The 21,509-nt window shown below is 48.1% G+C and overlaps 1 protein-coding gene across 3 annotated transcripts in view; it reads left to right on the forward strand.

Annotated features, from left to right (window-relative positions):
- PAX5 (paired box 5) overlaps positions 1-21,509 on the forward strand; it is a 181,311-nt gene that overhangs the window by 15,338 nt on the left and 144,464 nt on the right. For all 3 annotated transcript variants that reach the window (XM_069576157.1, XM_069576159.1, XM_069576158.1), the window contains 3 exons: positions 3,383-3,580; positions 11,514-11,578; positions 15,137-15,265. In XM_069576157.1, coding sequence (XP_069432258.1) covers positions 3,383-3,580; positions 11,514-11,578; positions 15,137-15,265 — 392 coding nt within the window. The remainder of the gene's footprint in view (positions 1-3,382; positions 3,581-11,513; positions 11,579-15,136; positions 15,266-21,509) is intronic.

Here is a 21,509-nt window from a genome sequence, read left to right on the forward strand (position 1 = left end):
GGACTGAAGGACACAGGGACCCTCCCAGGCCCAGCCGGCAGCCTCCCGCGGCCCGGAATAGATTTGTCACTAGGTAGAGTGGCACTCGGAAGTTATGCGTCGCTCCGGTGCCTGGCCGTTTAAGTTGTCAACAATAAATTGGAATTTCATAGCTCATTATTTTCATAACTAAGAACCACAGTGGACAAAATGTCACTCTAATTAGAACTGCCTTTTAAGAAACAAGTTCAGCCCTAAAACAGTGTGACTGGGAATTTCTGAACTGGGCTTGTTCCATCCACTGATTTTTTTTAAATTTTTCGGTCACTGAAGAATTTGATGGGCACACAAGGGGTGACAGATTGTGGAGAGCGTGTGGTGTGTGGTGGCCGTGGTTTTCAGAGGCTGCGTGGCGAGGCAGGCAGGGTCCCTGGGGCAGTCCAAGTCATCTCAGGAAGGTGGCGGTCTGCCAGGAGTGTGGCATTCAGTCCACAGAGCTCAAGGCTCCGGAGGGGCTCAAGAGGGAGAGCCCAGTGGCATGTGAGACCCATTTAAATCCATCCAGAAAGCTGGGCTGTTGTCTTCTTTCACTGAAGCCTGGCTGGGAGGTTCATGCCATTTGGAACTGGGTGGTATGTTACATAGTAATAAACAGAGGATTTTAATCCACAACACATGCTCGTTCTGTTTTGCAAAGCTTTTCCTTAACCACTCTGCATTTCTGTCTTCATGACAGCACTGCAAGGCAGGCCAGGCAAACATCCTCCCCTTATTATACAAATGGGATAACTGAGGTCCAGAGAGGCTAAGTGAGTTGATCCGGGTCACACTGCGAATTAGTATCAGAGCCACTGACCGGCATCTACACCTCTATACTCTCAAACTAATGCTCCTTGCACCAAACCACACTGTGGGTTAGTGGCTATTGTTCATCTTGTCGTGTATAAGTCCTGCTTGGGTGTTTTGCTGAGGTGAAAGGGTGGTTATTGAGATGAAAGGGTGGTCAGAATCCTCACTTGACACAGTTGCCAGCTGGGGATTTCTGGAGTGTCAGGGCTGTCTTCTAAGTGCCTGGACTATGTGTCAGACAAAAGGAAGACGGAGACCTCCTGTGTCAGGACCATAGACTGGTACGGTTGGCAGTGCTCAAATGGGATGGAGAGTCCTGGGCACTGCCACCCCCAGCCATGCAAGCAGGGCGAGTACTGGGGGTGGTGAGAGCTTCATCCTGCCACCCTCTCAGAGTTTCTGCATGAATTTTGCAGTCCCACTGGGCTAACATATTTTGAGCACAGGGTGTTCTATGTGTCTGAACCCCCATCCCAAGACAGTGTCTGTCCTAACAGACCCTCTGCGACTATTGATTGAGTGAATAAGTGACAAGATGCACATGAAAATGCCTGGTAAACAGTAGAGCTGTCTGTAATTTCAAGGGATCTTTATTATTAGTACTAGTGTCAATTAATTTTTATAACTAAAGCAGCAGCTTGTTCTAGTGGGAAGAGCACTGGATTCAGAGTCAGGTTTGAAAGCCTGGGACTGTTTCTAAGTTCCAAAAGGGGGTTAGACAAGGATTTAATCTTCTGATCATTGGTTTTCCCTTTGATTACATAAAATCTTGCTGGCCTCTCAGGACTGGTGTGAGAATCAAGATAATTCGAGGAAGACTGTAAACTCTAAGGCACTGCGCCTAAATAATGAGATGCTGTGTTATAGTAACAGATCATTTTCTGTTATAAAATTAAAAGGATCTGCTGAATCTGCCAAGATTGCTGTGTGCTTTGATTTAGATACTTTTCAGACTTCTGGCAAAAAAAAGTATTTTCTTGGATATTTCTAAAAACCTGTTTGTGACTAATAGCAGACTTTTAGCAATTATAGAAGGAGGGAGCACAGATTAAGTTTTGCTTTATGGTCCACAAATTAGTTCATGACAGTCTTCTCAATGAAAAATAAAATTTGTGCATCCGTATCACTGTTTCCAAATTGTTTCTTCTGTTTCTAGAATATTCAGTAACTTGGCCCTAACCAGTCTTAGCCAAGCTGTGAATTTCAGCATCTCTTTCAATGTAACCAGTCGTTGTCCTGTGTTATCTTTCCTACCCATCATAGACCCACCTTTGCTTACCTATTGTAAACTCTTGCTAGATTTAAATTTTTTCAGTTATCTCTAAAATGTGTTTTTTATTAAAAATATTTTTTTTCCAACTACAAGATAATCTCCTTTTCAAGAGGAAGTCAAAAATTCCTCTGTAAATGTTGAGAGAGACATCCAGTGAAGGCTCAGATTCAGAAAAGGAGTCAAGTAATTTTTTTCCCCGAAATGATCTTTCATGGCACTCTTCTCCCTGGTTTCGGTTTTACTGTAAAACCCTGACATCCTATTTGCGTTAACGAGGAAGAGCTGATAGCATGGAAATGTCCTTAGAAACAGCGATTTACCTCAGAGGAGGTCCGTGGAAGAGCTGCAGTGATTTGTGGTTGGTTGGTGTTTTTTTTTTTTTTTGGATTGCTTGCGTTTTGACTTATGTGTAACTCATATTGCCAGTTAATTCTGGAATCTGACATTCTTTTAAATTTTATGCCAGGGTTATTGTTTTTCTCTTATGGAAAAAGAAGTTAAGCAGGTGAGTCTGCTAGGGAATGGGAGAGCTGACGAAAGAAAGGCACAAAGCAACTTTCTGGGGAAATTTTAGCTCAGAAAGCTGGGCCACAGTCCTGGTTTGGCCCTGGGTCTTGGGTCACCCTGGGCAAGCCATGTAACCTCTACGTGTCTGTTTTATGTCTGTAGATGGAGACCTGTTTGTGTAATCATGCACACATTCAGTCATTCAAAACTGAATGTTGTACTTTAGAAATTAAAAATTATGTGTTTTAGAAGTGTTGTGGGGATCAAATGGGAAAACCAACTGGAAAGTTTTCTGTGAACTATCAAATGGTAGATAAATGTGACAATTAATTAATTAATTAAGGCTGAGCATTCTGACTAGCGCTATCCAGTGGAACTGTAATGTAAGACATGTAGGACGTTTAAAGTTTTCTAGTAGTACATTAGAAAAGGAAAAAGTAACAGGTACAATTACTTTTAATTGTATACTTTATTTAATCCAGTATATTAAAAAGATGATCATTTCAACATATAACCAATGGAAAACACATTACTGAGATTGTGACTTTATTTTTGTACTAATTTTTGAAAACCTGATATGTGTTTGATGCTTAGAGCAGATGTCAATTCAAACAGATCACCTTCCAAACATTCAAAAGCCACATGCACAGCTAGTGGCTACATACCAGACAGCACAGATCTGGGCATTTCCTGGACAGAGTAGTCCATTATTTTGTTACCAATGTCCATTTTTCTGGTTTCTCATGGCTAAGCTCCTTTCTCCTTGGGTCGTAGGTATTATGAGACAGGGAGCATCAAGCCTGGGGTAATTGGAGGATCCAAACCAAAGGTCGCCACACCCAAAGTGGTGGAAAAAATCGCTGAGTATAAACGCCAAAATCCCACCATGTTTGCCTGGGAGATCAGGGACCGGCTGCTGGCGGAACGGGTGTGTGACAATGACACAGTGCCCAGCGTCAGTTCCATCAACAGGTGAGTGGCTGGTGCCTTTGGGACGCTGAGGGTCTGGGTGGGGTGGGAATGCTGGTGGCTATGCACGTGCCTTTCCTGAAGATCTGGTCTCTCCTTTCACCAAGTCCCCATAGGCATTATCAGTCAGGAGGGATGTGCCCAGGGCTGGATGGGTCTCTCTATCACTCTTCTCTCCAAAGTAGGCAGAAGTCCTAAGCCCGGGGAGAGGAGGCTCTGCCAGCACCCGGCTGCTGCAAATTTTTCTGACTCCAGTGTCATTTCCATTACTCCCTCCACTACCTGTCTCTGCGTGTGGAGCACTCAACAACGAATTGTTCTGTTAGGTCTTCACAAACGTCGCTTCCTTGCAAGCCAGTCCCCAAGGTTAGCACTGGCCCACCTCAGAGCTTCCCAGGAGGAAAATCTTTGCCTCCAGTTTGGGCAGAGGTTGAGACACTGAGTGTGGGGAACAGAGCCTGGACTTGCAGTTGGGAGATTTCAGCTCCTTTCAGATTTTCAGGCGTGCCACATACTCAGAGTGTGACCTTGACAAGGCTCTTCCTCTCTCTGAGAGCCCAGGATCTGGTGGTACTGATACGGGTCTGTGATTTCCAAGAGTGACATCCAGGATGCTAAGATGCTGTGCAGTTAGGGGGTTGCCTTCTCCTCAGTTGCCCTGAATCTCATCCTCGGACAGAAAGAACCAGAGCGATACCTTAAGTACCAGGCAGAGGATCTTCTTGGGAGGGCTTTCTTTTATCCAGTCTGGTCCAGAATACATCCAACGGAGCTTTCAGAACTGAATTCCTGAAAGAATGTTTTCTATTGTAGGAGTTGTGGTCTCAACTCCATTGAAACCAGTAGAGTCAAGGATATAGTTGTGAGATGACAGAAATGATGGTTCTCTAAACCCCACAAAGAAAAGCGAAGCCAGCAGACTGAAAACCTGAACAGTTCCCATTTCTCCAAGGTCATGCCCTGCTCTTGTTAGTGCAGAGCCTGCCTGGGCACAGGGGACCCCTGCAGCAAAACGAGGTGGTCAAACCAGACTGTTTCTAAGATCCCCTCTGGTCCTGACAGTTGTTGCTTCCATGATGACTCAAATGCACAGAATCACCGTGCGTGTGAGTGTTCATGTTGGTATTTAGAGTCCTGCTGTCTCATAAACCATTAGCCTGATTTTTTCTCTCAGCAAATCTTTACTTTGGCTCTGACCTCCCACAAGGTACCACGAAGAGTGAGGGGAATCAGACATATGATCTATCCCTTCGTTTCTGTTCTAGAGGGGCTCCTTGTCCAGGAAGGGCTTCTAGCTTTCACTGAGGGGTCTGGACAGCCCGACAATAGGCACAAAATCGCTGGAAAGGTAGCAATTATTGTGGTGGGTTTGCCATGCCATATGGTGCTAAGTCACTTCAGTCACTGTCCAACATTTTGGGACCCTGTGGATGGACTGTGGCCTGCCAGGATCCTCTGTCCTTGGGATTCTCCAGACAAGAATACTGGAGTAGGTTTTTAGGGGGCTTGTGGGGGAATAACTCCAGTTCTTTCTGGAGGGGGTCTGTATGCTTTTAGAGTCCCCTACTTCCAGCTCTTTGAAAGGCTTCCATGACACAAGGCAACGTGACTTTCCCCCCCTTACCTGTGTCTCCAAAACCTTTAATGTGGAGAGAGGTGTGAGGTGCTCAGAGCGGTGAAGGAGCAGAGCAGTTTTCCATAAAACTAGTGGACCCAGAGACTTTTCAATCTAGTTTACACAGGTGGTTTCAAAGATAATTCAGGTGGCCCGTGGAGGTCATAAACTCCAGTGCCAACGTGGGGCCAGGCAAGTGGTGCCACGGGGGAAGTGGCTCAGGTATAAGGCCGCCAGGAAGGTTGGGTCTGTGCAAACTAGGAACACAAGCTGTACTGAAGGGGCAGTTGTCTCCCGGCTCCAACTGAAAGCCACTGGGCATGTGGGCCCAGTGGTAGCCCGATTTTTTCCGTTCTTAAAGAGAATCCAGAAACTAGCACTTGTTTGTGTATGTATGTGTGTGTTTGTGTATATGAAATCTCTATACCTTTAAACAGCGGCAACTAATGTCGATGAGAAAATGCCTTTGCAGGACAAGCACAAATCATTTGCTGGCCCCAGCTTCTATCTTCTGTCATACTGGGAGGAAAACTGTTTTTTCAATGTCCTTCAGAAAAATAAAACTAGCACATCAAACCAGTGATAGTGAACTTTACAAACTACCTCTCCCCAATTATGGTAAAGAACTGATATTCCCTTATAAAATAAGTTTATTTAAATTAAAAAGTACGTTATTTGAAAGAAGCATATGAAGCAAACCGAGCACAGTGATTACAGACGTGGTGAAGGTTGTGGAGGGGGCACTTGAAGCAGTGTCCAGGGAAATCACAGCTCAGCTGGTGCTTTGTGTCCCGAGTGGTGCTGTGGGGGGCGTCCGGCTGCTAGTTGCGGGGCCATGGCTAGCCTCAGGGCTCCCCGCGGTGTCCCTGTCCACATGGTGGCCCAGTGGCCCCACTGGCTGTGCCTTTAAGGGGCTTCCACATCTGTGATCTCCGACAGCCTCAAGGCTTAACTCTCTTGTGACAAGTATAGAAACTAAGGCCCAGGATCTATTCACAGTGCACAGGAGTGCACAGGAACTCTGACTTTGAGCTTGATGTCGGGGTGGAGCCCAGGTCCTCTGATGGGAAGAAAAGGGCTGCTTCTTTGCTCCACTCCCGGATAGGACTCTGCCAGCGCAGAACTGAGAACTAAGGAACTGTGAGGAGAGAGACAAGGAGAAGCAGTCATCCCCACTGCCTTCCCACTCCCTTCCCCAGCCTTGCAGCCTGGATGCTTTGCTGCCTGTCTGTAGGCTTCCTCTGTGATCTATAGCCTTTTCCTGTGCTTCTTCTGGGGCTCCTCCTGGGAGCACTCTCTGGCTCCTTACCACATTCTTCAATGAGAGCTCTTTGGTGTCTTTAGCAACAGACCGTGCAATGCAAATAAACTAAGGGCGGCAGGTGGGGAGGGGGGTGGCAGTCTTGTGTCTTGTGTGACTGCTTTCCCCCTGCCCACACCCCGACAAAGCCTGAGCCATCCCGGTACAGTTTATTCTTTCATATAAAGATACCACTGCATTCTAACAGATGCAGCTTCTAAGTAACTGTCTTGCAAATGTTGTGTAAGAGGTCCGTAGCTCCTTCTCCCAGCCCCTGCTTCCCTGGGAGGTAATGTCTCACTGCTCCACTACTTCAAACAGCTAGCGAGGGAGGGGGTGGCTGGATCGGTAGCTATTCTGGGGGCCACAGTGCCTTCTCCCCCGCCACGCCCGCCCCCCTGCCCACCAGAAGTGTGTGAACTCCTGCTGCCTTCTGGGGATTCTGCCTGGGAAGCTATGACTGACTGGGGTGAAGCAACACTGAACCAGTTCTGCTGGGATTGTGGGAGATTTCCTAGGACACAAACCATCATGTTTGTGTGACTTCTTAAGGACAAATACATGCTGGGATGCTCACAACGTGCAGGAAGGATGCTTGGAATCCAACCTGAGACAGTTGGAGGAGACTCTCCTAGAGCTGAGCCCAATGCCGGGAGTGAGGGGACGGATGGAGTCTTCCTTCTTTGTCTGTTCCAGTCCCATGGCTCTAAACTGAGTGGCACTCCCAGCTTAGAGGGGGCAGCCCTATTTAGTTCCAGCCGTGGTTGTCCTGTGAGAACGCGGGGCCAGTATTCTGGGTGTTCTGATTTTTCAGGAGAAGCTAGAAATTCATGTATTCATGTAAAGCTCCCAACTTACCAATATTGACAACTAATTCAAATGAAAATAAATGTACTCTGCAGGCCAAATGCACCTAGTCTTGCGAAGGGTGTGGCTGGGGATGACCCTTTATAAACTCTGTTCTTCAGCCTAACTTGGGCAGCAAGCCTTCAGGGATCGTTCTTCCCTTTCCTCTTTCTTCTCTATGTCCTTTGCAGGCCTGCCTGTCACCTGTGGGCTCTCTGCAGCTTGGCTGCTGTCTCAAAGCTTGGACCCTTGGTTTTTGCATTCTTAGTATAGCTGATGGCCCAAGATTCTTTCTGCACCTATGCACCAGTGGCAGTTTGATCAGTGCAGTAGACATGGGTATTTCTTCAGCCCTATAACCTCATTTCTTCTTTTAAGGCAACACGATTTTCTTTCAGTGGAATTTTGTATGTGGTAGTGGGGGCGGGGTGGTGGCTGGGGGTGATAGTGAGAAGATAGCCTTTCCAAGCAGTGAGGGTAATGTTGAAATGGGACCCTTGCCAATGTCTGTAATATCTAAAGTTGCTCAGACTTGGAATCTTTGGATTCTAGATGGATTTTGAATCCAGCTAGGCTTTATGTGTTACGTAGGAAGTATTTAGTCCCTCTGCTAAAGTCCTACCTCCTTTGAATGTGGCTCAAAGAAAAGTGCCCAGGCATGGGAGCTGACTTGCTATGTGACCTTGGGCAGGTCATTTGAACACTCTGGGCTTTAGTTTCCTTATTTGTAGGAATTCTTTGATTGTTGAGCTTCCTCCCCCATTAGACCATCTAGAATGATCCTATGGCATTCAAGGTCAGGCAAGATAAAGTAAAGGATATACCTCTTAGTACTGACTGTCAATTAGCCCCAATTGTTTCTGGTTTAGAAAAGTCCAGAGTGTGACTCTTATGGTGATGAGTCCTGATGTTAATTCTTTGTTTTTTAAGAATCACTCTAATTCAATCACAGTGTTGTTCTTCCAGCTCCCATTTCTTCTCTGTGGAAGATGATGCTGGCAGCTGCTGCAGGCAGATGGGCAGAATCTCTGTCTCTGGAGATACCTTTGAAGGGTTCCCTACAGTTCAGGTCCTCCTGTAAAAGACAGGCCTGCCACAGCCTTAAAATAGGGTGTGGGGATGGCTACCTCCCCTCCCCAGCTCCCAAGGGGATCACATGTGTTTTTAAGGCATTTGTGGAAAATACGAACCTTTTAAGGTTGAAGCTGGTCATTAATCTTTATGAAGATACCGATGAAAATAACAACAGCTAACATTTATCAAGAATTTACTATGCAGCAACCACTGGTCTAAGTACTTAATTAATTCTCATAATAACCCTATGAGGCAAAAATGATTCTTAGTCTCATTTTGCAGATGAAAAAATTGAGGTAGGGAGGTTAAGTAACTTGCCCAGGGTCATGTAGCTGGCAGATGGTAAAACTGGTGTTCAAACTCTAGAATTGTGGTCCTGGGACCTGCTTACCCTACTGCAGCTGCCACTCAATGATTAATAACAATTGATTATGTTTTACTGACAATTTATAACTATTTTTAAAGAAAAATAAGGAAAATATAATTTTCTTTGCCTATGTACAAATTTAATGGAAGACAATGCTTTGAAAATTAGGACCTTATGCTGGACTTCAATGGGAAACAGTTACAATATATTTTACCATATGTTTGTATATATATAAATCAAAATATAGATAAATATAGTTAAATCTTGCATCTCTATATATATTCACACATCTAGCGATATATATGTAGACACACACACATGTACACAGAGAAGGTGACGTACACAGACATCCCCAAATTAGGTCAGATGCTAGCTTAATTCCTGTAGTCTAAAAAACTGCCTCACTCCTAGGTCTTTGTTAACACAGTCCCTGTTTGCTTAGTCAAAATAAGTGGTTTGAATATTGGAGAAAACAAGTAAGCAAACACTGTGAGGATATTTGAGGCGAAACATTGCTGACTCAACAGAAAACAGCAAAAGGCCCTCCCTCCGCAGAGCTCAGGTGGCCTAGGCTGCAGAGAGCCTGTGGCTGGGCTGTGGTGTGAACAGAAACATCCATTCCAGGCTGTCAGCTGAGGATGCTGGGTGCCTTCCATGCCCAGCATCGAGCTGTGAGATCACAGAGAGCAGGGGCCAAGCCTGAGGAGTTTTAGAGGAGGCATCTGCCATTCTTCTTCTCCCTTTCCTGGTGCACAAGCTGGAGACCAGCGCAGCCTGAAACGAACTTCTAGAAAGAATGTTCTGAAATGTGAAAAAGTTTCTTATATAAAGCTGAGTGAACAGAGCAGGACATAGAATTGTACACATGGTTTAATCCTGATGTTATTAAGAAAAAAAAATGGATATTTCCAAATGCACATAGGAATGTGAGCATAAAGAAAATACACCAAAATGTGGTTTTAGATGTCTTCCTTATACTTGTCCAAATAGTCTACCATGAGCACAAAGGACTTTTATAATTAGGAAGCACTCTAATAAATGTTCTTTAAAAGGTCACAGTTGGAGGCTGGGATAGAACTTTTCCAAAGAAGCTGCACATTTTATTACCATCCACCCTTCTCCTAAGTGCCAGGGAAGGAATCTTCTTGCAGACCCCAAGTAACTTTTGGCCTGGCCCTGGTCAGCCGCTCCCTAGTGGCTCAGTTGGTAAAGAATCTGCCTGCAATGCAGGAGACGGGGGTTCGATCCCTGGCTCGAGAAGATCCCCTGGAGAACACACTCTAGTATTCTTGTCCGGAGAATCCCAGGCAAGTCAATCCCTGACTCCTTTGCAAACCCATGGACTGTAGCCTGCCAGCTTCCTCTGTCCATGAAATTTTCCATGCAAGAATAGTGGAGCAGGTTGCCATTTCCTCCTCCAGGGTATCTTTCCAACCCAGGGATAGAACCTGATTCTCCTGTGTCTCCTGCATTGAACCGAGGAGCCTGGTGGGCTGCAGTCCATGGGATTGCCAAGGGTCAGACATGACTGTGCAGCTAACTCACTTTCACTTCACTTTGTTCAGCTGCTTTACAATGCATCGGGCTCAGGGGTCTCATGAAGGCCTCACATGTTGTCCCAGCTGGAAATTTACTATCTGAGCCCAAGGTTCTGCTGAAGGGCCTCAGAGCTGCCAGGTAGCAAAGGGAAGGTGCCACTGCTATTGACCATTTTATACACTGGGCTTTATGATAAGATTTTTTTTCTAAAAAGGATGGATTAAAGTAAGCAAAGAGTGGTCTGTTCCAATTCCCTCATTGTATCGAGGCCCCCACAGTGGAGTGGACTTGCCCAGGGTCACAATCAAGTTCATCTTAGAACTAGAGCAAGGTCTCTGGGAAGACCATGCAGGATAACCCTGGCTCCAGCTCTGTAGAGCCTTTCCACTGTTTTGTGTAATTCAGGCTTCCTCTTAGCCAAGCCAAGCCAGAGTTAAAGTGGCAGCACTTTAACCCTTTCCAGTTTTGTAGCAGCATTCACACTGCTCCCCTCCCCCCCTTGATAATTTCCTATGGTGTGTGTGTGTGCTCAGTAGCAGAGTCATATCTGCTCCTTTGTGATCCCATGGACTGTGGCCTGCCAGCCTCCTCTCTCCATGGAATTTTCCAGGCAAGAATAGTGGAGCGAGTTGCCATTTCCTCCTCTAGAGTATCTTCCCAACACAGGGATCGAACCTGCGTCTCCTGTGTCTCCTGCATCGGCAGACAGATTCTTAACCACTGTGCCACCTGGCAGGGATGTTATTCTTCCTGTGGCTTTCTAAGGCAGAGAAACCAGAGTGTGAGAGCTGCCAGGGGACAGGGAGGTCACCAGGTTCAGTGGCTTTATTCCACAGATGGAAGGTTGAGGTCCAGGGAAGGGAAGAAACTTTCTAACTTGCTCAGTGAGTTCCTGATGGAGCTGAAGCTGCTCCGAGAATAGGATGACTATTTGTAATACTAACACATCAATCTCTTCCTACAGAAGAGGCAGTTGCGGCCCAAAGAAGGGTGCCAGTTACCCAAAGACACCCAGGGAGGTAGGGGCCGAGCTAGAACTAACCTATAATTTTTCCAAACCCCCAGTTCCGGACCTGGATTTATAATCTGTCCCCACTTCCATGACCCAACTTGATATGGGTTTCTGGCATTGCTACTTGAGATCTCTTCTCCACTGTGATGGTAAATAGCATTTTTTTTTCTCAATTGTTCACAGGATCATCCGGACAAAAGTACAGCAGCCACCCAACCAGCCGGTCCCAGCTTCCAGTCACAGCATAGGTAAGAAGAACTTTTAAAAAAAAATTTAAAAATCTAATGGGCTCCAAGTACTCAAAAGAACTTTTAATCATTCTTATGGACAGATAATTCTGCATAAAACACTTCGGCACACGTACTAATGCGCCTTCTTTGTCATTCTCCAAGGGCTGAACCTGGTAAATGAATTTTATAAATACTGCTAAAAGGTTTTGAATTTTACTGATTATTATGATAAATAGCTTTCACCATGAGACAGAAAATTGAAATCTAAGCCAAAAAAAAAAATCCACTAATGGGGGTCTATAGAATGTCAGATAATTAAAGTAATAAATCAAGAAAGGGATACTTATTCATAACATTTTCTGCATCATTAGTCAGTAAGTAGTTTTGAATGTGTTTTTTTCTTCTACCAACCAGCCCTTCTACAATTCTTTGTGCACTTGCAGTCTTGAGTGAAGATGTGGCAAAACTTCCTAAACTTTCTTTCTCTCTCTCTCTTGCTTCGATCTCGTTGCTCCGTGAACTGTCAAGGGCTGCCACTGGGGTTTCTGACACTCACGGGTGAAGTCTGACAGTGACCAAGGAGGGGAGTTATATTTCCTACTACTCAGGAATTCAGAAGGTTCCCTTGCCTTCCCTTCCCTGCAAAGATCCTGAGATGAAAGTGACATGTTTCTACTCAAGGTGTATTATTTCTCCACCTGGGATAAGAGAAACACCTCTGGTTAGCTGGGAGAAAGCATGAAGCTCTCTGATTGCTAATGGTTGCCTCTTTACATCAAAGTAAGACAGAATTCCTCCTTTACATAAAATAAGTCTTCATTTAGTAATCCATCCAAAAAGCATCGGCTAAGCCCCTGCTATGCAACCTGTTGTGGAGACTAACATTATAAAGGAGTAGGACAAAATCCCCCGTTCTCAAGGGCTTCTTGGTCTAATGGGGACTATCACAAAGAGCCCAGAGCCCAGGTTTCGACAGATGTTTTCAGACTTCCCTGATGGCTCTGTGGTAAAATCCGCCTGGCAATGCAGGAGACGAGGGTTTGATCCCTGAGTTGAGAAGACCCCCCTGCCCCACCACTGGAGAAGGAAAAGGTGGCTCGCTCCCGTATTCTTGCCTGGGAGATCCCATGGACAGAGGAGCCTGATGGGCTACAGTCCATGGGATCACAAAGGGTCAGACATGACTTAGCGACTGAACAACAACAATTACAGAGAGAAGTTTGTGAATACTGAGATCAGGCTCAAGAAGAAAGTAGGGGTGCTGTGGGAACAGAAGAGAGGGATGGACCAGCTGTGCTGAGCTGGAGTGAAGAGGATTGAGGGAAGTTTCTGGGGAAATATCTGTGTCTGGGATTTCATTTGCAGCTTTAACTATTTCAGGTCCTATAGCAATGACTACTAAGGGTAACTGATAATATTCTTTCAACTGGGTGAGAGGAATAATTCCACTTGACAGTCAGCAGAATGCCTAATCTCAGAAGTTGGTATAAAAACCATATCTTATGTGTATGCCACCCCTAATAGCTTATAAACTTACCAAAGAGTGAGGAAATGGAAGCTTTAGAGAGAAGAAATAACTAGCCCTCGGTCACATGGCCAGTAAGTGGAGAAGCCAGAATTGGAACCTGGGTCTTTTGAGCTAAGTGTGATCACAAAATATTGGAACAAATGTCATCAGCTCTGTCAGCAGCGTGGTGAACCTTGGTTACATGTGGTTGTTGTTGTTTAAAGTATCAAATGACTTGTGATCTTCTTTCTTCCTCTGTTCTTTGCACCTTAACACAAAAAAGGTTGTGAGATTTGCATAAATCTATTTTGAGGCGCTTCTTCTGGTGAAGGAAAAGAGAAGTTAACGATTTCTACTTCTGTGTCTCCCAAGGAAGATCTAAAATCAAACTCAACTATGTGAAGAAAGCTCTGTTCCCCTTAGGTCTGGAGGGGCAAAAGCTGGATGTGCTCCAAGAAAAGCAACAAACAGCTTCTCAACGGATCACCTCCATCTCCAGTATTTTCTTACGCTTTAGAGTCAAAAGCAGCTCCACCTGCCTCCAGCTAGTTATGGCCAAAGGAAATGTGCCTGAGATTGGTCTACAGGTTTTAATGAACCGAGAAAGAATTCCCACAGCCCAGAAATGGAAATTCAGCTGTACAGCTTGAGAGGCCCCTGATGACCGAAGGGCCTCCCTCTTAGATTCTGGGGCCAGGAGTTAATGTGAAACTTGCTGAAACCTCCCCTCCCCCTTTCTTATTCTTAGGAACTTAGATATTAATACCTCATTCACAGTAAGTCATCAACCCACGTTTGGGGGCGGAAGAAATCTAGACTTTAAGCCAGACGACCCAAGGCTGAGCCCTGGTGCTACTGCTTATTAGTGTGATGACTTTGAGCCAATCACTTTGCCGTATGGAGGCTCAGTTTCTTCACTTGATAAATGAGAATGAATAATAGCATTCAGTTATTGCAAGCATCAAACGAAAAATACATTATTAATGTGAAGCATATTATTGTTTTTTCATTATTCATTGGTGAGGAGCAGATTACTACAGGGCTTAAGACTTTAGTTCTTGGGTTCCAGTCACTGCACTGTCTCATTAGCTGTGTGACTTTGGGCAAGTCACTTACCTTCTGTGAACCTTGATTCCCTTACCTTTCCAGTGACCTAACTTATAAGTTTGTTCTCAGCATTAAATATGATAATGCAAGAATGCCTGGCATAGAGTAAGTTCTCAAAAAAGATTAACATTATTATATATCAATGTATATATCATAGAGTATATTAATATATATAATATATATAATATATATATAATATATATATAAGACTTCCTTGGTGGCTCAGATGGCAAAGCGTCTGCCTGCAATGTGGGAGACCCAGGTTCGATCCCTGGGTTGGGAAGATCCCCTAGAGAAGGAAATGGCAACCCACTCCAGTACTCTCGCCTGGAAAATCCCATGGACGAAGGATCCTGGTAGGCTACAGTCCATGGGGTCGCAAAGAGTTGGACACGACTGAGCAATTTCACTTTCACTTTTAATATTGTATAACTAATATTAAAGATTAAAATCCAGGTAAACTGGAAGGAGAAAAGACAGTGAGGAACTATTAAAAAAAGAGACAGTCTTCATTAGGTGCTTTGCTGGCTATGTGTGTGAGTGTGCAGATACTTATGTCTGCGTGGCTGGGTGGATGTGTAAATAGGCAGTGACCCTGCCTAAATAGTATGTTGTTTTTAGCACTGGCTGGCTGTGGGCTGCAGCTCCCCAGTTTCTCTGCTCCATCCCCCTGCTTCCTGCATCCTTGGATAGGCTGGGTTTGAGTTCCTTTCACCGCTGTCAGTTCTCTTGGGAGGGGGGGCGCTCTTATCTTCCAGGTGTGGCTGCTGTTCAGGGGGAGGCATCCTTAGCACGCCCCCCACCCTCTCCGCTGGGCGCACCAAGCTGGTGTTGGGGGAGTGCCTTTGTTTTGGCCCGATGGCTGGGGCCCAACCTTCCTCCTCCCCGGAGCCGCCTCCCGCCGCCCCCCCCCCCACGCCAAGCCTCCTGCCGGGCCTTGACCGTCCTCTCCCTCTGCGCAGTGTCCACGGGCTCCGTGACGCAGGTGTCCTCGGTGAGCACGGACTCGGCTGGCTCCTCCTACTCCATCAGCGGCATCCTGGGCATCACATCCCCCAGCGCCGACACCAACAAGCGCAAGAGAGACGAAGGTAAGAGACGCTGCGCGCGCCGTCGTTGGGGATGGACCCACCGGCTCTGAGGGATCTGTTTCCAGGCCCTTTGTCAGGAGCGGGAGCACAAATGACTGCTATGCGCTCCCCTTACCTGCAGAGCTCTGGAGGCGCCGGGCCCAGCCTCCACCTGACCCTCGGGGAAGGGGCTAAGCCTTCTGGGAAAGGACGAGGGGCCGGCTGGGACTGGACTTCTCCCTGGCCTCCTCCCATCTTCACCCTTTGGAGGGAAAGGCAGTCCTGGCAGGACTCCATGGCCTGTGCTTTGCCACCTCTAGGAAGCCGGTCCCTTGGCAGGTGTGGGGGTATGAGCACAGCAGCAATGGCCCCTTTTGGGGGGACCCCTGGGGAGAGGATGGATCTGGGCATAGTGAGAGGGGCACCCCTCCTGTAGTAGGCTTAGCGAGTGGGGTCTCTCCCAGGCCTTCAGCGTGGTGCTGGGAGGGGGGTGGTTGAGGAAGTGAATAATCTCATCTCTGCCCTTAGGGCCAGTGCAGGGGCCTCCCAGGGATTAAATCCATGTCAATCTTCCCTGTTGGTTTTTCTCAACCCTCAGTATGCTGCCCAGGCCTCCAGAACTGGCTGCCTCTGTCCCAAGCACTGGTCCACCTTAACCCTGATCTCCTTTCCCTGGATGGGCTGCCAGTTTGGGCTGACATTAATGGGTCTGAGAGGAGGAATGACCCCCCTGGGAGTCTGTAAAACCTTGGTCAGGAAAGGAAAGGAAAAAAAGGCCAGGGTCTAGGGCCTGAGAGCAGCGTGACAGAAATCTTGATTCAATTATTCTGTTTTTTGGAATAGATCCCCTTCTCAACTCCCTGTAAGGGATGTATGTTCTGTGTGAGCACGTGCCTAAGTACTTACGATCCGTAACTAGAAAACTGAGTCGGCCCAGTGGTGGATTGGCGTGTGGTCTGTGTGTTCCAGGCCATGCAGGAGCTGGGCCCACAGCCTCTGTGTCGAGCTATGGGAGATGATCCACGGCTTTTGGAAACTGCTTCACCTCTTTCCCCCTGCTCCTGATGTCAACAGATGTCAGAAGTCTTTTACTTGGTGGCTTGCTGTGCCCTGTTCCTGCAGGAGGCAGTGGGCCTACCATCTCTGTTGGTTTATGGGGTTGATGGTGTCATCTTTTCATTGTCACCTGGACTCACTGCAGTTGTGCCCAAGCTGGAGCCTGCTGTGACTGACCATGTGGAGGGGCGGGTATTTGACGCTCCCTCAGAGGCTGAAGGTTAGAGGTAGAATTTTGAAGAGAAAAAAAGAAAAATTGAGTTTGATGTTTACCATCAAACACACAGGTCCTGAATGGGGGAGATTGTGTCACTGTGTTTGTCAAGTGCGCTAACGGCTTTCAGTCTCTGGTGAGTGGTCACTCTAGCCTCCCAAGCTGCTTGAGAAAGTGTAGAATGGTCAAGATGTGGGTATTGTTCGTCTACACTGCTCTGTGCTGGGCAGATCCTTCCTGAAGGCTGTGACCCAAAGTACTGACCTTGAAGAGGGACAGTGACAAATTGGGATGTGTCCAGATGGGGATGACCTGATGAAGAAGTATTTGGAGGAACACCTTAGGGCTCTAAGGATGTTTTGGTACCAAGAAGAGGAGAATGAGCAGGGCTGGATTGTTGCTTCCAAATATTTGGAGGGCTGACATGGAAGGCAAAAGGAATGAGACTCTGCTGCTTAGCCTCGACGCCAGTGTGAGGCAGATGCAGAAAAGGTTTCAGCTCAGAGTACAAGTCTGCAAATATGAGAGTGGTCTAAGGCAAAAAGGGGCTGCCTCAGGAAGTAGCGAGTGCCCCATTACCAGAGGTGTGTTAGTAGGGCCCAGGTGGCCATTTGCTGGGCTACTGTGTAAGAGTATCGAGAATCAGATGCAGGGTTTGATGATCTTTCAGATCCTCAGTTTTGGAATTTATGATTGAGCCCTGATCCCCAGAAAAACTTAGGAGGTAATCCCATCTGTGGCCTGGGGCTAAGGGAGAATGAGTTGATGGTCCTGAAAGCTTACAGGATTAGAAAGATTGAGAGACCAAGCAACAGGTAGAGCCCCTACCCACTCCCTGCCCTGCATCACTGAGGGTGGTTGTGGTTGGGCAGAGAGGTGGCTGGAAGTGCCCTTGCTTGTATCAGCAAACTGCCTGGGAGGAGTATAGCAAGGTGCTCCCCACTGTCCTTTCCATCCTCCCCCTATAGCTCTCTGAATACTTGCATTGGATTTAGGAGGAATTGAAGAGGTGGAGATTGCTACCCCTTTTTTTATAGGGGAGGAAACCAAGGCCCCATGGAGTTTCATGATGTTGGCAAAGCCACAGAGCTTTGGCCAGGGGGTTGGGTGAGCTGAGGAGTGGGGAGAGCCCCTGAGGCTTCAGCTCCCCAGCTCCCTGGGCTGGACCAAGCCTGGGGATGGTGTGAGGAGGGTTTCAAGCAAAACGGCGTGGTCAGCAGGTTGGATGCTGCCAAGAGTGTGGTGAGAAAGTAAGAATCAGTCACTGGGGAAACACAGGGGAAATGCTGGTGAACTGGGTTCTGGCCCATTGAGGCTGCGGGCCGTAACACCATTTTCCTCCAGAGCGCTCAGCAGACTGAGTGAAGGGCCATGGGGCAAGACAGGCAATAAAGGGCCGAAAGGAAGACAGCTGAGGGTCCTCATCCCATTTCTCAGATGGGTGACTGAGGCTGTGCACAGTGGAGTGGCTTGCTCAACTCTGGTTCACAGTCTCCTCCCACTTGGACTTGGATTTTACCCTGTGGGCATTTCCTGGCTCTGCGCTCCTGCTCAGGTTTCACGGCAGGGGTGGGTGATGGGAGAGTTCCATTACAGAGGACCTGGCCTCTAGACCTGGCAGGCTGGTGGGCAATAGTGGTAACCTGAAGTCCCTGTGACAGGCAGTGTGTGGGGTGATGCTGTGATGGGAGGATGCCACCAGAGCAGAAAGGCAGGGCAGGGAAGGGCTGACATTGACCCAAAGGATCTGGGAAGGGTACTCATAGGAAGTGGCACTTTATGAAGGGAAAAATATTTGGCATGGCTGTTTTCAAACTTAAGTGAATTAAAATCAAACAAAATGAAAATTTCCTCAGTTGCACTTAGCCACATTTCAGTGGCTCAATAGCCGCATGTCCCCAGTGGCTTCTGTACTGAATGACATGGCTTGAATACAAGTGCTTGGCACATTGTCGTTGTTTAGTTGCAAAGTCATGTCCAACTCTGCGATCCCACAGACTGTGGCCTGCCAGGCTCCTCTGTCCATGGGATTTCCCAGGCAAGAATACTGGAGTGGGTTGCCATTTCCTTCTCCAGGGGATCTTCCCGACCTAGGGACTGAACCCATGTCTCCTGCATTGGCAGGCGGATTCTTTACCACTGAGACACCAGGGACACCCTGCTTGGCACATAGTAGGTGCTCAGTAAATAGTCCTCGGTAGAATGGATTGGTCATGTGCCTGTAGAGGGTTCACAATTAGTGAGGATGGTGGTGGTGGGGGTGGGGAGTCTCTAGTCTCCTCAACCAGGAATGTTTCTGTTGGTTATTTTTGTCTTCCATGGAAAGCTCAATTTGAGCAAAAAATTCTTTAGCGAAAAGAAATAAGTTAGAATACTATCAGACCAGGGGATTGCCAAGGGCCCTTTTAGCCTAGAAATTCTAGGACTCTTCCTGGGGCATTTGCCTGCAAGACCAGCCTTGGGAACGTGGCCACTGTGTCTAAATCTCAGATGAACAGTTCTGTGGCTGAGGCAGCAGAGAAGGTCCATGGGGCCTCTGAGGGCAGAGCTGGGGTTGGCTAAAGGAAGCTACAGGGAGGCAGATCATGGCTCAGTGCAAGGAACAGCTTTCAGACAAGAGCCAGGCTGGACCAAGGTTAGAAGCCTCAGCTTGGAAGGGTAGTGAGCTCCTCATCATTGGAGGCATGAACAGGGCTAGTGGCAGAAGAGCCAAAGAAAGCATTCTGGTTTGGACTCCGTGACTTTTGAGGCCTGTTACACTCTGGGTGGCAAGTGCTTCTCTGACTGCCTGGCATTCCAAATTGGTTCTGCCTACTTGTTTTCCCTCCTGCTGTCTGACTCTGCATTCACCTTCATGTGGGCTTGACTGGGCGGGGCCACATCACCTGTTTCTATCCCCAACCTGGCCTCCTGGCACAGGGCCCCGTGCACAGAGGGCTCAAGAGGCTTGTGAATGGCTGAGAGTCAGGCTGGGGTGCTGCCCAGGTGGAGGGGCAGCTGCATCTCTGGGTTGGGCTGTCCCGAGGGCGAGGGCGTCCGTGGAGAAAGCTGTGGCCTGGACCTGAGGAATCCTGCTGGGTGAGGGGGACAGAGCCTGGGGCAGTGCCTCCCTTCCCGGAAGGCCCCGAGGAGGTGGTGGTGGGCTGGACTTGGCAGAGCAGGCAGAGCTGTGAATAGTGGCCATGGGTGAAAGGGCAGCCCCAGACCCTCTGTTCCTTCCTGGGCCTTTGATCTCTGGTGGGGCCTCCTTCCGCTGTCTCCAGGGCCCCCATTCAGGTCCCCTCGACCTCCCCTCCCCTCATCCCCCCAGTCTGAAAGGCCCTGAACACACCGAGGTCAGCCGAGTGCGAATCCCTTTCACTAGCTCAGGAAGCTGGCCAGTCCAGCGCTGGTGTGGACTGTGGGGGCTGGAAGCTTCTTGTGGGGCGGTTGGGGATACACTGCAGGTGGAGTTTCTGGGTCCTGGGCTGCCTTCTGGGGACAGAGGGCACAGGAAGAGGCCTGTCCTTTTGAAAAGATGCCAAGTCTCGCAAGACCCTCGCGGGGAGGCTTAGGGGCGTGCGCAGGGACCAGGGCTCCTGCCATGACTGTGTCCATCCCTCTTCCTGGGGTGACTCAATCTCTGTCTGTGTCTCTCCCTGCGTCTTTTGTTTGGGCCTCGCTGCCTCTGTTTATGTCCTGTTTAAGGGACTTCCTCTGTGTCCCCTTCTGTCTCGTTTCAGCTCTCACTCTTTCTCTTTCCTCATATTCACTCTCTTCTCTCTTTCACCCTCACACTCACTCACCCTCTTTTCTTGTATGAGCTCCCTCTCTCTCTCACCAGCTCTTCTCTCTCCTTCTCCAGGGCCAACAGCCTCAGCTCAGACCTCCGTGGGAGCCACACTGGGGAGGGAAGGGGTTTCAGAAGTTCACAGACCATGAAGGGCCCCAGGGACCCTCTGACTTCAGGGCAGGCCCCGGTCTTCCTCTCCTTTGCTGACGCTCAGACTTTGTCTGTTGCTCTGGGCTTGGGACCAAAGGCTGGAGCAGAAGGTGCAGAGACTCTGCTCAGATTCCCAGCAGGGAATGAGATGTGTGGACAACTTTGGGATTTCCGAGTTGTAGGCACCCTTGTGGCGCCACCGTTCCAGAGACTGGTGATCTCTGGAGACTGCACCCCACCTCCCCACCCCCTACCGCCTCAATAAAAAAGACGAGATGTTAAGGCCAGGCCCCAGGCTCACAGGCCCGGGACCAGCTGGTCTGAGGACTCCGTGTGGTGAAATCTTTGGCAAGTTACTTAATTCTCTGAGCCTGCATTTTGTTATCTGGAAAGTAGAGGGGGCACACGTTTTGTGTGTTATTTTGAGGATAAAATGAAATTATTCCAGCAAAGGGTTTATAGCTCCAGGGCCTGGTGGAAGTTAAGACTTTAATAAATGGCCACTGAGGGAGACTGGGGCTTTGAGGGCTTGTGAGGCCGGTCACAGGCTGAGGGCAAGCAGGTTCCATCTGTAGTTCTATTTGGCAGCTGAAACTGGCTGACTTGCCCCCACCGACTTCCTGTTTGTAACTGTCTTTCCCTCTGGGCGCCAAGACTGAACAACAGCGCCCCCAGGTGTCAGCTGCAAAGGAAAGGGCCACTCATTTTCCTTTGCTTCCTTTTCCTTCCGGACCTTTAGCCCCCTTGATGGAAGAATAAAAGGGTTAAGCCTCAGTCTTCCATGAAGTGAGGCCTTTGGATGCACAAGACAGTGGAGACCTCCATTATGGAGGGCAGAAGGCAGAACACCTGGGCCTGGGATGGCTGGGCTTCCACGGGTTTGGGGTCACAAGCTTGGTTTTCACCAGCCCTTGTCAGAGCTGGAAGGCCCTTGGAGAGCACCTGGGACATGTCACCCTAGTCATCATTCAGATGGGAAAACAGGCTTGAAGAAGAGAAGGGGTCTGACCAGGTCACACAGTAAAAACTCAGGAAACCTAGAGGGACAGAAGGGACTCCTCAGAACATCCTTG

Source organism: Ovis canadensis, chromosome 2, assembly GCF_042477335.2.
Source record: "Ovis canadensis isolate MfBH-ARS-UI-01 breed Bighorn chromosome 2, ARS-UI_OviCan_v2, whole genome shotgun sequence".
Lineage (NCBI taxonomy): Eukaryota > Metazoa > Chordata > Mammalia > Artiodactyla > Bovidae > Ovis > Ovis canadensis.